Source organism: Lagenorhynchus albirostris, chromosome 4 (genome assembly GCF_949774975.1).
Source record: "Lagenorhynchus albirostris chromosome 4, mLagAlb1.1, whole genome shotgun sequence".
NCBI classification, from domain to species: Eukaryota; Metazoa; Chordata; class Mammalia; order Artiodactyla; family Delphinidae; genus Lagenorhynchus; species Lagenorhynchus albirostris.
Genome location: NC_083098.1, coordinates 103619670 through 103634836, shown reverse-complemented (window position 1 = coordinate 103634836; position 15167 = coordinate 103619670). Strand labels below are relative to the sequence as shown.

At 36.3% G+C, this 15167-nt stretch overlaps 1 protein-coding gene and 1 pseudogene across 2 annotated transcripts in view; both read left to right on the top strand.

The window, feature by feature from the left end:
- Positions 1-15167, top strand: part of NCAPG (non-SMC condensin I complex subunit G) — a 46684-nt gene that overhangs the window by 7207 nt on the left and 24310 nt on the right. For both annotated transcript variants that reach the window (XM_060148449.1, XM_060148450.1), the window contains exons 5-11: positions 4699-4783; positions 5793-5985; positions 6449-6598; positions 10371-10511; positions 11109-11232; positions 12430-12519; positions 12847-13026. In XM_060148449.1, the coding sequence (XP_060004432.1) occupies positions 4699-4783; positions 5793-5985; positions 6449-6598; positions 10371-10511; positions 11109-11232; positions 12430-12519; positions 12847-13026 (963 nt within the window). The remainder of the gene's footprint in view (positions 1-4698; positions 4784-5792; positions 5986-6448; positions 6599-10370; positions 10512-11108; positions 11233-12429; positions 12520-12846; positions 13027-15167) is intronic.
- Positions 9797-9897, top strand: LOC132520173 (U6 spliceosomal RNA; annotated as a pseudogene).

The window sequence follows — 15167 nt, the reverse complement described above, 5'->3', positions numbered from 1 at the left end:
TGCAGTAATGTCTTATGATCTTTTATATTTCTGCAGTGTAAGTTGTTACTTCTCCTTTTTCATTCCTAATTCTATTGATTTGAGTCTTCTCCCCTTTTTTCTTTTTTTTTTTAATAAATTTATTTATTTATTTATTTTTGGCTGTGTTGGGTCTTCGTTTCTGTGCGAGGGCTATCTCTAGTTGCGGCGAGCGGGGGCCACTCTTCATCGCGGTGCGCGGGCCTCTCACTGTCGCGGTCTCTTGTTGCAGAGCACAGGCTCCAGTCGCACAGGCTCAGTAGCTGTGGCGCACGGGCTTAGTTGCTCCGCGGCATGTGGGATCTTCCCAGACCAGGGCTCGAACCCGTGTCCCCTGCATTGGCAGGCAGATTCTCAACCACTGCGCCACCAGGGAAGCCCTCCCCTTTTTTCTTGATGAGTCTGGCTAATGGTTTATCAATTTTGTCTGTCTTCCCAAAGAACTAGCTTTTAGTTTTATTGATCTTTGTTATCGTTTCCTTCATTTCTTTTTCATTTATTTCTGCTCTGATCTTTATGATTTCTTTCCTTCTGCTAACTTTGGGGTTTTTTTGTTCTTCTTTCTCTAGTTGCTTTAGGTGCAAGGTTAGGTTGTTTATTCGAGATGTTTCCTGTTTCTTATGGTAGGGTTGTATTGCTATAAATTTCCCTCTTAGAACTGCTTTTGCTGCATCCCATAGGTTTTGGGTCATCATGTCTCCATTGTCATTTGTTTCTAGGTATTTTTTGATTTCCTCTTTGATTTCTTCAGTGATCACTTCGTTATTAAGTAGTGTATTGTTTAGCCTCCATGTGTTTATATTTTTTACAGATCTTTTCCTGTAATTGATATCTAGTCTCATAGCATTGTGGTTGGAAAAGATACTTGATACAATTTCAATTTTCTTAAATTTACCAAGGCTTGATTTGTGACCCAAGATATGATCTATCCTGGAGAATGTTACATGAGCACTTGAGAAAAATGTGTATTCTGTTGTTTTTGGATGGAATGTCCTATAAATTATCAATTAAGTCCATTTGTTTAATGTATCATTTAAAGCTTGTGTTTCCTTATTTATTTTCATTTTGGGTGATCTGTCCATTGGTGAAAGTGGGGTGTTAAAGTCCCCTACTATGATTGTGTTACTGTCGATTTCCCCTTTTATGGCTGTTAGTATTTGCCTTATGCATGGAGGTGCTCCTATGTTGGGTGCATAAATATTTACAATTGTTATATTTTCTTCTTGGATCGCTCCCTTGATCATTATGTAGTGTCCTTCTTTGTCTCTTCTAATAGTCTTTATTTTAAAGTCTATTTTTTCTGATATGAGAATTGCTACTCCAGCTTTCTTCTGATTTCCATTTGCATGGAGTACCTTTCTCCATTCTCTCACTTTCAGTCTGTATGTGTCCATAGGTCTGAAGTGGGTCTCTTGTAGACAGCATATATATGGGTCTTGTTTTTGTATCCATTCAGCCAGTCTGTGTCTTTTGGTGGGAACATTTAATCCATTTACATTTAAGGTAATTAACGATATGTATGTTCCTGTTCTTATTTTCTTAATTGTTTTGGGTTTGTTATTGTAGGTCTTTTCCTTCTCTTGTGTTTCTTGCCTAGAGAAGTTCCTTTAGCATTTGTTGTAAAGCTGGTTTGGTGGTGCTGAACTCTGTCAGCTTTTGCTTGTCTGTAAAGGTTTTAATTTCTCCATCAAATCTGAGTGAGATCCTTGCTGGTTAGAGTAATCTTGGTTGTAGGTTTTTCTCTTTCATCACTTTAAATATGTCTTGCCACTCCCTTCTGGCTTGCAGAGTTTCTGCTGTAAGATCAGCTGTTAACCTTACGGGGATTCCCTTGTGTGTTATTTGTTGTTTTTCCCTTGCTGCTTTAATATGTTTTCTTTGTATTTTATTTTTGACAGTTTGATTAATTTGTGTCTTGGCATGTTTCTCCTTGGATTTACCCTGTATGGGACTCTCTGTGCTTCCTGGACTTGACTATTTCCTTTCCCATATTAGGGAAGTTTTCAACTATAATCTCTTCAAATATTTTCTCAGTCCCTTTCTTTTTCTCTTCTTCTTCTGGAACCCCTGTGATTTGAATGTTGGTGCGTTTAATGTTGTCCCAGAGGTCTCTGAGACTGTCCTCAGTTCTTTTCATTCTTTTTTCTCTATTCTGCTCTGCAGTAGTTATTTCCACTGTTTTATCTTCCTGGTCACTTATCCGTTCTTCTGCCTCAGTTATTCTGCTATTGATCCCTTCTAGAGTATTTTTAATTTCATTTATTGTGTTGTTCATTGTTGCTTGTTTCATCTTTAGTTCTTCTACGTCCTTGTTAAATGTTTCTTGCATTTTCTCTATTCTATTTCCAAGATTTTGGATCATCTTTACTATCATTATTCTGAATTCTTTTTCAGGTAGACTGCCTATTTCCTCTTCATTTGTTAGGTGTGGTGGGTTTTTATCTTGCTCCTTCATCTGCTGTGTGTTTTTCTGTCTTCTCATTTTGCTTATCTTACTGTGTTTGGGGTCTCCTTTTTGCAGGCTGCAGGTTCATAGTTCCCGTTGTTTTTGGTGTCTGTCCCCAGTGGCTGAAGTTGGTTCAGTGGGTTGTGTAGGCTTCCTGGTGGAGGGGACTAGTGCCTGTGTTCTGGTGAATGAGGCTGGATCTTGTCTTTCTGGTGGGCAGGTCCACGTCTGGTGGTGTGTTTTGGGGTGTCTGTGGACTTCTTATGATTTTAGGCAGCCTCTCTGCTAATGGGTGGGGTTGTGTTCCTGTCTTGCTAGTTGTTTGGCATAGGGTGTCCAGCACTGTAGCTTGCTGGTCGTTGAGTGAAGCTGGGTGTTGGTGTTGAGATGGAGATCCCTGGGAGATTTTCGCCATTTGATATTACGTGGAGCTGGGAGGTCTCTTGTGGACCAGTGTTCTGAAGTTGGCTCTCCCACCTCAGAGGCACAGCACTGACTCCTGGCTGCAGCACCAAGAGCCTTTCATCCACACAGCTCAGAATAAAAGGGAGAAAAAGTAGAAAGAAAGAAAGAGGATAAAAGAAAATAAAATAAAGTAAAATAAAATAAAATAAAGCTATTAAAATAAAAAATAATTATTAAGAAAAAAATTTTTAAAAAGGAAAAAAAAAAACGGACGGATAGAACCATAGGATAAATAGTGAAAGCAAAGCTATACAGACAAAATCTCACACAGAAGCATACACATACACACTCACAAAAAGGAAAAGGGGAAAAAATAATAAATCTTGGCCTCAAAGGCCACCTCCTCAATTTGGGATGATTCGTTGTCTATTCAGGTATTCCACAGATGCAGGGTACATCAAGTTGATTGTGGAGATTTAATCCCTGCTCCTGAGGGTGCTGGGAGAGATTTCCCTTTCTCTTTGTTTGCACAGCTCCCGGGGCTCAGCTGTGGATTTGGCCCCGCCTCTCCGTGTAGGTCGCTGGAGGGCATCTGTTCTTCGCTCAGACAGGACGGGGTTAAAGGAGCTGCTGATTCGGGGGCTCTGGCTCACTCAGGCCGGGGGGAGGGATCGGTATGGAGTGCGGGGCGAGCCTGCGGCGGCAGAGGCCAGCGTGACGTTGCACCAGCCTGAGGCGCGCCGTGCGTTCTCCCGGGGAAGTTGTCCCTGGATCACGGAACCCTGGCAGTGGCGGGCTGCACAGGCTCCCCGGAAGGGAAGGGAGGGTTGTATAGTGACCTGTGCTCGCACACAGGCTTCTTGGTGGCGGCAGCAGCAGCCGCCTTAGTGTCTCATGCCCATCTCTGGGGTCCGCGTTGTTAGCCGCGGCTCGCGCCCATCTCTGGCGCTCCTTTAAGCAGCATTCTTAATCCCCTCTCCCCGCGTACCAGGAAGCAAAGAGGGAAGAAAAGGTCTCTTGCCTCTTCGGCAGGTCCAGACTTTTCCCTGGACTCCCTTCCGGTTAGCCGTGGTGCACTAACCCCTGCAGGCTGCGTTCACGCCGCCAACCCCAGTCCTCTCCCTGCGCTCCGACCGAAGTCCGAGTCTCAGCTCCCAGCCCTGGCCCCGGCGGGTGAGCAGACAAGACTCTTGGGCTAGTGAGTGCCGGTGAACACCGATCCTCTGTGCGGGAGTCTCTCCGCTTTGCCCTCTGCACCCCTGTTGCTGTGCTCTCCTCCGTGGCTCCGAAGTTTCCCCCCTCCGCCACCCGCCGTCTCCGCCCGCAAAGGGGCTTCCTAGTGTGTGGAAGACTTTCCTCCTTCACAGCTCCCTCCCACTGATGCAGGTCACGTCCCTATTCTTTTGTCTCTTTATTTTTTCTTTTGCTCTCCCCAGATACGTGGGGGAGTTTCTTGCCTTTTGGGAGGTCTGAGGTCTTCTGCCAGCGTTCAGTAGATGTTCTGTAGGAGTTGTTCCACGTGTAGATGTATTTCTGATGTATCTGTGGGGAAGTAGGTGATCTCTGCATCTTACTCTTCCACCATCTTCCCTGCTGTAATCCCTCTTAAAATACTTTTGAAAAATATTTGGCACATAATAATTCAATTGAGATTTTTATGGACGGAGAGTGTAGATAATTTAGGTAGAATCTTATTGCATTAATGTGTTACCAGATATTAATTTTTTTGGAAATTCTGGATAATTTTCTTAGGTGAAGGAGATATTACTAGTTATAAAATACATAAATTATATTGAGTTTAATGGCCATTTTTTTATTATCTCTTTAAGGTTTTAGCTGAAAAGGTTCACATGAGAGCTATGTCCATTGCTCAGAGAGTAATGCTCCTTCAACAAGGTCTTAATGACAGATCAGGTAAGTTAGATATCATTATAGACAAAACATTAGTAGATTTTGAGGTTAGATTTAAAAGGTTTAGGAGAGTGTCCTAAATTAGGTCAGGTAAGCCTATCATTCCCACAGCCTGTCAAAGTTTATCTACGTGTATTGTATAGAATACATTTTCTAGGGTTAAAGGTCTTGGTACTTAGAAGTAGCAGTTTGTTTTAATTTTTCTGTGTTTTATGTGTGGAGAAACTAAAGCTTAAGGCTATAAAAATAACATCAGAAGTAGGGCAGGATCTCTTTTTCACCCCTTTCGCTTCCTTTAAAAAAAATGCTGTCTTATCCCTTTTGTGTATATCCTCCTATGAATGTGTTCTGTGTATCCGAAACAATTAGAAATGGTCAGACCAGTATAATTTTTCTAGTCCCCCCCACCTTTTCTCTTTGTTACAGCTGGAGAATCAACTTATAGCAATGATATGAAGAATGATATATTTTAAATTTCCAAACCCCATGAGAAGGTTAAGATGGCTTAATTTTGCTGTAGCAAGAAAACATGAGTTTGAAGGACTAATGACTAGGATGACTTTAAAAACTAAGAATAAGGTTTTTCAATCATATGCCTGTATGATTCACTACTGCACATATCAATCATGTAATAAATGGATGAAGTCAGTCAACAAGTAAAATAATAGGTATTATATATAGTCTAGACTAGTACCTGAAGCCCAGTGAACTCAGGGGAGAAGGAATGCAAAAATATTTTTGTAGGCTGTGGTAGTGGTTGTATATTTGGTTCTGACCTATTCCATTTTCATATGAAAGTGAGCATCACAGTGACTTTTCACTTTTTACAATATCATTGTACTTTTAAGTTTTTCTTTAGTATGCGTTGTTTTGCCTCTGTCTGGTCCCATTTTTCTAGTAAATGTCGACTTAGTTAACATTGATCTGATAAGAGTTAATTAAAACAGACAAAATATAGGAAATGGAAGCTAGAGGGAGACTTTGTTCACCTGTGTTTCAAATGACTTAACAGATGCTGTGAAACAAGCAGTGCAGAAGCATCTTCTCCAAGGCTGGTTACGTTTCACTGAAGGAAGTATATTAGAGTTGCTTCATCGGTTAGATGTGGAAAATTCTTCTGAAGTGGCAGTCTCTGTTCTCAATGCCTTATTTTCAGTGACTCCTCTTAATGAACTGGCAGAAATCTGTAAAAATAATGATGGCAGGTATGTAAAGTATTCATTATTTGAAATATGATACGGATGAACCTCTGCAATTAAAATTAGTCCTCTTCTGCATTACTTAAGATTGTATCAGTACTTTTTATCTACATGTCTTTTCTTTAGTCTGGTGGATGTCTTTTTTCCCTTTTTTTCCTCCTTGTGTTAGAACTCACTACTTTATCATAGACTACTTTAGCTGCGTTTTTGTTTTGTTTTGTTACTTTGATTTTTGCATTAGCTTACCATGGAAAGTCCAACAGCATGGATCCCTATTGTGTTTGCTCATTTGATTTTTTTTTTTTCTCTTTTGGTTTAAATATTTTCATTCTCTTTTGTGTAGATAAGTTAATGACTCTGCAGTTAAAATGATGGTGGTTATAAATCAAGTCTGCTTATTCCCACTTTTCTACTCAGTTCATATTTTTACTGGATATTAAGATATATTCTGTCTCCCTTTTAAATGAAGGAAATTGATTCCAGCAGATACATTAACTCCTGAAATTGCTTTGTATTGGCGTGTCCTTTGTGAATATTTGAGATCAAAAGGAGATGAAGGTGAAGAATTTTTAGAGCAGATTTTGCCAGAGCCTGTAGTATACGCTGAGTATTTACTAAGGTAAAATTGTTTTCTTTGGTTTGGGATGTACTTGTGTTGTACTTGTGTTGTTGTGTGTATTAACTTTCCAGCCCCCTCCCTCAAAGCAATGCTTGATTGAGAATAAGTTGAAAACCATTTTTTTGGACAGGCAAGGATAAATAGGTATACACATTGAGTCTTTCTAAAGAATATCCTGTGCTGGTCAGTATACTGAAAGACCAAAGTCAATATGTTTTGGGACATTTCCTTAAAACTGGTAAGATGTAATGATGAACATTTCTCCATAAAGTTGATGATGATGTGTTGCTCTTTGAAATTGGTTGGCAAACTTTTTCTAAGTGCCAGACGGTAAATATTTTAGAGTCTGTGGACCATGCTCTGTCGCAACGACTCAGTTCTGCTGTGGTACTGCAAGAGCAGCCACGGAAAATATGTAATGAATAAGTGTGATTGTTTTCTGATCAATCTTTCATCAACTTTTATGGACACTAAAATTTGAATTTCATATAATTTTTATACATATATTTACATATATATATATCATTTAAAGATGTAAAAATCTTAGCTTGCAGGCTGTATAAAAACAAGCAGCAGGCTCTCTCTGGTGCATGGGCCATAGTTTTCCAACTGACAGGGTGGACCTCTGGCCAGTTTTAGTATTAATTAAAACTGTTACGGTTTGGCTTTTGTTTTTTAAGAAGTTTTTTCAAAATATCTTTTTCTTAAATTATTTGAATTACTCTAGTTTCTACTTGGTTCACTTTAAAATTATACAAGTAGGGTTTCCCTGGTGGCACAGTGGTTGAGAGTCCGCCTGCCGATGCAGGGGACGTGGGTTCATGCCCCGGTCCGGGAAGCTCCCACATGCTGCGGAGCGGCTGGGCCTGTGAGCCATGGCCGCTGAGCCTGCGCATCCGGAGCCTGTGCGCCGCAACAGGAGAGGCCACAACAGTGAGAGGCCCGCGTACCGCAAAATTATACAAGTAAAATTGTACAAGTAAAACATGAATGCATTTTTGTCAAAATTCAAATACAGAAATATACAGAATAAAAATGCGGTATTTCCTCTTACTCCTAATTCCTCAATCCCATTAATCTCCTTAGAGTTAACATCTAAACAATTTGGGGTATACACTTTCAACCCTCTTTCTCTACATTCACATACACATATACTAAGTGCATGGTTTTTAAAAATATAACACATTATACATATTTTTGGTTTTTTTCAACTACTATCTGAGATCATTATATTGGTACATATCAGTACAAATCTATCGCAATCTTAATAACAGCCTATCACTCCATAGTACGGTGGTAATGTTTAATTTACTTTTCTACTGATGGACATTTAGGGTATTTTCAGTTTTCACTGATGAAGGTGTTTTAAATTTTCTTTACATTTTTATGTATGTTTGGGATTTTGTAGGGTTGATTCCCAGAAGTGGAATTGCTGGGCCAAAGGTTATATATTTTTTCAATAGATATTGGTGTGTAGATTTTTAACTTCATGATTTTGATGCATTTTTTAAAAAGCTTTACATATAATATGGATTATGGGCCTGAATTCTCTTGGTGTGAAATATAGTGTCCTGCTTTTGTGTATAATGGCCCCACATATAAGTTAGGGAGCGAAGCTAAGAACGTATTTGAATTTTGTATGCAAAACATTGAATCCATAAATATCTTAAATGTGAGCCAATATGGAGACTTATAGCTTGAGCTCATAGTAACATGAAAAACGTGGGAATCTACTTAGAGTTTTAAGGGTAATTATTTCAGGCTTTAATATTTAACTGGAGTATTCATTATAATGGTGTTTGGGCCATGTTGAAATATACCCAAAAGGAATGAATTTTGATGCAATGCTTAATAATATATGTTTATATAAAAGTAATAAGTGCTCATAGAAGATTGAAAAAATATAAGAAAATATGAGGAAATGTTAAATATTATATTTAAATAACAGAGGGTGAGCATCTCAAAGACTGGTTCACAGATTGATTAATTCTTAGTTACTGAAAATTGACATGTAAAGAGCTTGGTTCCTCTAACTTTAAGAGGTCAGGGATTCTTATATTTCCTTTGTCACTTAATCTGTGAGTTTTGAAATAAGTTACTTGGATCAACTTGTTTTTTTCACATATAAAAAGGAAAACTTTAAAGATCATATTTAATTATTGAAAGAATAGTTAAGAAATAGGATGATTTTCTTTTTGGAGCAGTATCACTAGATAGGATTTGTTTTCTCAAGAACAGAGACAAAATTAAATGGAAAAATTGTTTCTTGATAATCTCAAGTGTATTCTCAGACATTTTGTGGCAGGAAGAGTTAGTGACTCAGAATGCTGATACAAAATGATTTCCTGTTAATTGAGGTGTTCACATAAAGAGAGAAATTGGGGATGTTAAATGAGGCCTATCAAATTTGAGTAAGAAAAAGGGACACTAATAGAATTTTAAGAAATCTACCTTAAATTCTTAGAGAGTTTAAAAAAAGACTTTCTTGAGTGGTCTCTTCATTATAATGACTACCTTTAAAAATGGTTGGAAAGAGACGATTTCATGGTAATTAAAATTGGTAGGTCGATTTTAAGTTGTATTTATGCAGTTCAGGATTTGTAATTATTAATGAAACAACTACTCTTTAGGTATTTTTAAAAATAAATTCAAAGTCTTGATACTATGCATTGTGCTAAAGCTGGGATGGAGAAGTAGGAGGGATTCAAAGGTGAGTGAAGGTTTCTTAGCTTGTCAGAAATCAGTAACTCTACTGATTTATTGATTTTGATAATTATCAGTTTTGTAGCTTTTGTTTAGTTTCCTGCTAGAATCCAAAGGGTGGCTGATGGCCTTGAAGGTCCTAATATCATTGCCAGAGATTTATGAGCTTTTATTTACTCTTGGCTGTCATTTTATGAGTCAGTTCATTTATTCATCATTATTCTGCAGTGTTTATAACTTGATTTTTGTTGACAATTTAAAATGACATTTTTCATCAGGATTATCATTTCATATATTACTTCCAACCTAAAGGCACCTAGTTGTATAGGTTTAAACTCTTAATTCTACTTAAACTCTTAATTCTGTTTTTAAGTAGCTATTTTTGTTGCACACAAAAAAGGAGACCTTCTGGTAGACTCTTGAATGTTATCTAGGTGAGGGTTGTAAAAGGCTTTAATTTGGGCAGTGATAGTAAAAATAAAAGGGTAGTTGACGGTGCTTGCTTAGTAGCACCTACACTAAAATAAGAACAATATAGAGATTAGTAGGGCCCCTAAGCAATGGTACTACAAATTCATGAAGCTATCTATATTTTTCTGATTTTTTTAAAAAGGTCGTTGTATTCATGCATTACTTATGTAATTACTATTTCTACTACTATTCTTTTAAACAAAATAATGGTTAATTAAGGATGATGAGGGAAGACTAGCTCTTTCTGAATAATTGGATTTTGGAGATGGGATTTAGAACTTTATAATTGAGAATACTAGTGACATTGAAATAGTTATTTTGAGAGATACAAATATGTACCTTTTGAAAATTTCCCATAGGAAATTTGAATCTTTAATGAAAATATATTTTCCAAATTCTTTTGAATCAAGCCAGTAAGTTCACAGAAGTTCATGACAATAACACAGAAGTTACTCTGTAGATCTGGATTAGTATAACATGGTATAAATATCCATATATTTGGACTGATATGAGCAGAAAATGACCTTTTCTGACTTAATGGGGAGCTGTTTAATGTTTCTAAACAGATTCTACATCTTATTAATTGTGCTTGTTTTAGTTATATTCAGAGCATTCCGGTTGTTAATGAAGAACAGAGAGGTGATTTTTCTTATATTGGCAATTTGATGACAAAAGAGTTTATAGGTCAACAATTGATTCTAATTATCAAGTTTTTGGATACCAATGAAGAAGGAGGAAGGTACATTTAAATGTAAACCCTTGTTCTTATTTGCGCTTCTAATTTTATGTGTTGAAATATAGTCTTGTTACAATATGATTAAATATATTTAACCTAGCTCCCTAAAGTGTTATATGAAGTGTTCTCTTTCCTCTTATATAATATATATGGAGTATGTAAGAGGAAATATATTTATATACTGTCTCTCTTTCTCCTAATTTCTCTCTCTCTATATGAATATATGTATATATGGAAATATAAGTTTCTAATTCAGTTCCTTGAGAATAAATCAATAAAATTGCAGGTTTTTGCTTAAAAATTTCTATTAGTATTACTAGTCCTCTCTAATAAATACAGTCTGAAAGATTTGATTCACTTATGGTATTTTGTCATTTCATCATGTTGATTTATGAAAGATTATAGGGCCATTTATAAATTTTTTTTCAGAACGTGAATTTTGGTCTAAAGTCTGTACATATATTTTTGTACCTATAGTGATAAATATAAAAAAGAAGACAAATTAAGTCTGTAATTAAGTCTGCAGAATAGGTGAAACGTTAGAGATATAATGTGTTTCTACTCTTGTACTGAAATTAAAATAGTTCTTTTTGAATGCAGGAAACGACTGCTGGCTATCTTACAGGAGATTCTTACTCTACCCACCACCCCAATATCCCTAATTTCTTTTCTTGTTGAGAGACTGCTCCACATTATTATAGATGATAATAAGAGAACACAGATTGTAAGTAATTTTCTTCATTCTTGATAAAAATAAAAGATTTTGGTCAATAACATTGAGGGTTGTCTTATTCTCTTTTCAGTACTTTTGGCTTTAATTGCTTTTGTTTTAGTTTTGTCTCTTTATCAAGTCTTTAAACTTCTTAAAACCAAATCTCTCTCACACACATATTTTAAAAAATATCTCCTTTCTTTTACCATACCTATCATTGTGTTGAATCAGTTTGAAATGGAGCAGGTTAGGGAAGAGGTGACATATAGCATTGGTTGCTAGAAGGTTTGAGGGCCGACTGAATTTATACATACCTGGGTTCAAATCCCCTCGGACGCTTTCTCGATTTGTGGCTTTGCCTGAGTTATTTAATTTAGAATTTTTACCTGTCTGCAAAATAAGAATAACAATGAAATTTATCTTTCATTGTTCAATGAAGCAGTGTTCATAAAGTGCTTGGTAAATACAGAAATAAATATTATCTATTATTTTACTATATTCAAGTGTTATTTTCTCTGGGGTAGCCCAAAAAGAGAGGCCTGTATCGTTGATTTTCATAAAATCGTATAGTCTTGGAGTTGCGAGTTAATTCAAAGGTTGTCTTTTCCACTCCTTCCTTATATAGATATACATAACATAAATTCTTTCTGCAACATTCCCAGTTAGTGGTTATCCAGCACCTGCTTAAGGTATCTTCCTTTGGGATGCAGCTTTTTCCTGAATTGGCCAACTCCAATGCCTAGTGGCTCTGAAAGAAAAGTGTTTAATCTGCTGTCATTATTTATGCCTTGTATACCCAAAGGAAGAATAAAAGAGTATTCTAATTTTTTATATTCCACTTCCATTGGAGCTGAACAAGGGAGGGAGTTGAGGATTTTAGGCAGAAAATTTTAGTTTTATGGTGCCTAAGATTAGATGCTCTTTTCATTTTTTCTGTTTTAAAGCACTATATGAAAGAGAATTTATCTTCAGTGTCTATGTGCCTGTTTACCTTCCCATAATCTTAAGAGTTTTTAGTCAGATGTATTGTTTGGTCATTTTTTTTCTAAAATTGTCTAGCAAATAGAATGTGTGCCATTTTTGCTTGTATATTTTGCTCTATTTTTCAAAAGATTGTGGATACAGTTTGGAGTTTTGTATAACAGTTCGATGTCATTTTCTGATATATAACATATATTAAAGCATGTATTCTGAATTATAACTTATCAGGTTACAGAAATTATCTCAGAGATTCGGGCACCCATTGTTACTGTTGGTGTTAATAATGATCCAGCTGATGCAAGAAAGAAGGAACTCAAGGTAACTGTCTTCTAAATTAAAGAAATGCTTGAGTATATTGTAGTTGTGCAAGTCTTTTATTTCTTCTTGTACATTTTCAAAATTGCACAAAGTCAAATTATTGGTTAACTATTAAACTATATAAGAGTATCTAAAATGTTATCAGATTATGTCAGTCTGAAAGATTTGCCAATCTCTGTTTCAGGAAGACTACCACTTTTTCTGTATGTACCTGACTGCTTAACTTCTAGATGGTTGAAATGGTTTTAAATAATACTCTTCAGTTTGCTACAGATTTCACATTAATAGTTTTTGTTTGGTGTTTACACAATTTATATCTTTTCTTAGATGGCTGAAATAAAAGTTAAACTTATTGAGGCAAAAGCAGCTTTGGAAAATTGCATTAACTTACAGGATTTTAATCAAGCATCAGAATTAAAAGAAGAAATAAAAGCATTAGAAGATGCCAAAATAAACCTATTGAAAGAGACAGAGCAACCTGAAATTAAAGAAGTCCACATAGAGAAGGTATAGATACATTTTTCATATTAAATTTCAGCTGCTGTTAATCATCTCAACTAAACCTTGTTTTCTTAACTCAGCTGCTGGAATATATTCACTTAGGAGGGAATTTTTTTTTTTTTTTTTTTGTGGTACGCGGGCCTCTCACCATTGTGGCCTCTCCCGTTGCGGAGCACAGGCTCCAGACGCGCAGGCTCAGCGGCCATGGCTCACGGGCCCAGCTGCTCCGCGGCATGTGGGACCTTCCCAGACCGGGGCACGAACCCGTGTCCCCTGCATCGGCAGGAGGACTTTCAACCGCTGCGCCACCAGGGAAGCCCTAGGAGGGATTTTTAACAATACCATGAACTAATACAAAAATAATATTTTTCCGCCTGTTCCTTTCTATTTTGGACTTCGAAAGGCTTTAATGAACTTTAATTATTGTAGCTAAGACTTTATTTGATTTGCTCCCTTGTCATGCTAATCCCTAGAATCTGAAGTCTTTCTTCCTTGCCAAGGAAACCTGCTTTCCAGTGGTTTCCTTCTCTTTGTTTTGTTCTGTTTCGTTTGTCTTGAATGGTTTAGAAAAGGAAAATGCATCTTTCTCTTATTTGTGGAAGACTCATGACCTTTCCACTGCTAGGAAAAGAATTTCTATAGTAACAGTGCAATTATACACATATTTTTTTAAAGTTTAATTACTCTTTTGTTTTTAGAAAAAGCTAAGTAACTTTGTTATTTTAAATGAAATACTGTATAAAATAGATAAGTAATAAGAACCTGCTGTAAAGCACAGGGAACTCTACTCAATACTCTGTAATGGCCTATATGGGAAAAGAATCTTAAAAAAAAAAAAAAAGAGTGGATATATGTATATGTATAACTGATTCACTTTGCTGTGCACCTGAAACTAACAACATTGTAAACCAACTATACTCCAATAAAAATTTTTAGAAAAAGTAATACTAAACATATATCTAATAACATTTAAAGCTTCGTTTCAGCAGTCTTTTTTAATTAACTTAGTTGTATTTGATACATGAATATTATTTTAATGTAAGGTAAAATGGTATCAATTACTATAATATTTGCTATTAACTTTAATTCAGGAGGTCTTTTAGGATCTTGCCTTTTGTAGTAAACATCATTTATTACTGTAGTTTTGGTTTGGGAAGTGCTGATTATTCTTAAAAAGAGAATGCTGGATAGGGAAGAGTTTACTATACAGGAGAGTTTTGTAAGTTATGTTATGTCCTTGAGCTCTGCAGCCATAGATATCCCTGCTCTAACACCCTACCTTCCCAGTGGGTATGCCTGAATTTTATTTTCATAGCTAAGTAGCTTATTTCTTTTGTTTGACCAAGTCAATGGATCGTTATAGGCTCTTAAATTTGAGGAGCAAATTTAAAGTGAAAAATGAAAATATAAACTGAAAAATGATATAAACTGCAGGTCTGAATTAGGAAAATTTTAACTAGGGTGATCTATCATGGTTATTATTATCTGTTTAACTTTACCTGCTTTGACCATTTATCTGTTCATTTGTCCTATTTTAAGGGTTATAAATCTATTACAGTATAATTACAGTATAGTATAATAAATGCTATGTTCAGGTAAGTATAGGGGTTTTATGGAGAGGGTGGTATTGGCTTCCCCAAAAGAAATGTTTCAGCTTGAGATTTGAATAAAAATAATATAAGCAAGTAGTTACAGGATCCTTTTTTTGTGGTATTCACAAGTATAAATTCATTTGATTCTCATTATGACCTAATGGAATTGGTACAATTATCCTTGCTTTATAGAAGGCAAGTAACTTGCCTGAAGTTATACAGATAGTAAATGGTAGAGGCAGGATTCAAACCCAGGCAAGTGGCTTTGATTGTGCTTTTAATGCACTCTGTGTCATCTCTCCTCAGTGAGTTGTTAAGGGAATGTTATAGGCAGATGGAATAACGTGTGTGAAGGCCTAGAAGTTAAAGAGTGCCTGTTGTGTTTAAAAACTTCAGGTCCACATGACTAAAGGATTGAGGTGGAGAGATAAGAGATAAATCTGGGGGGAAGAAATTAAGGGCCAATTCATGTAAGGCCTTGTATAAACAATATTTTAAAAATTGTCCCTTACCCAAAGATCATGGTGAACCACTAAAGATGAGATTTATGTCTTA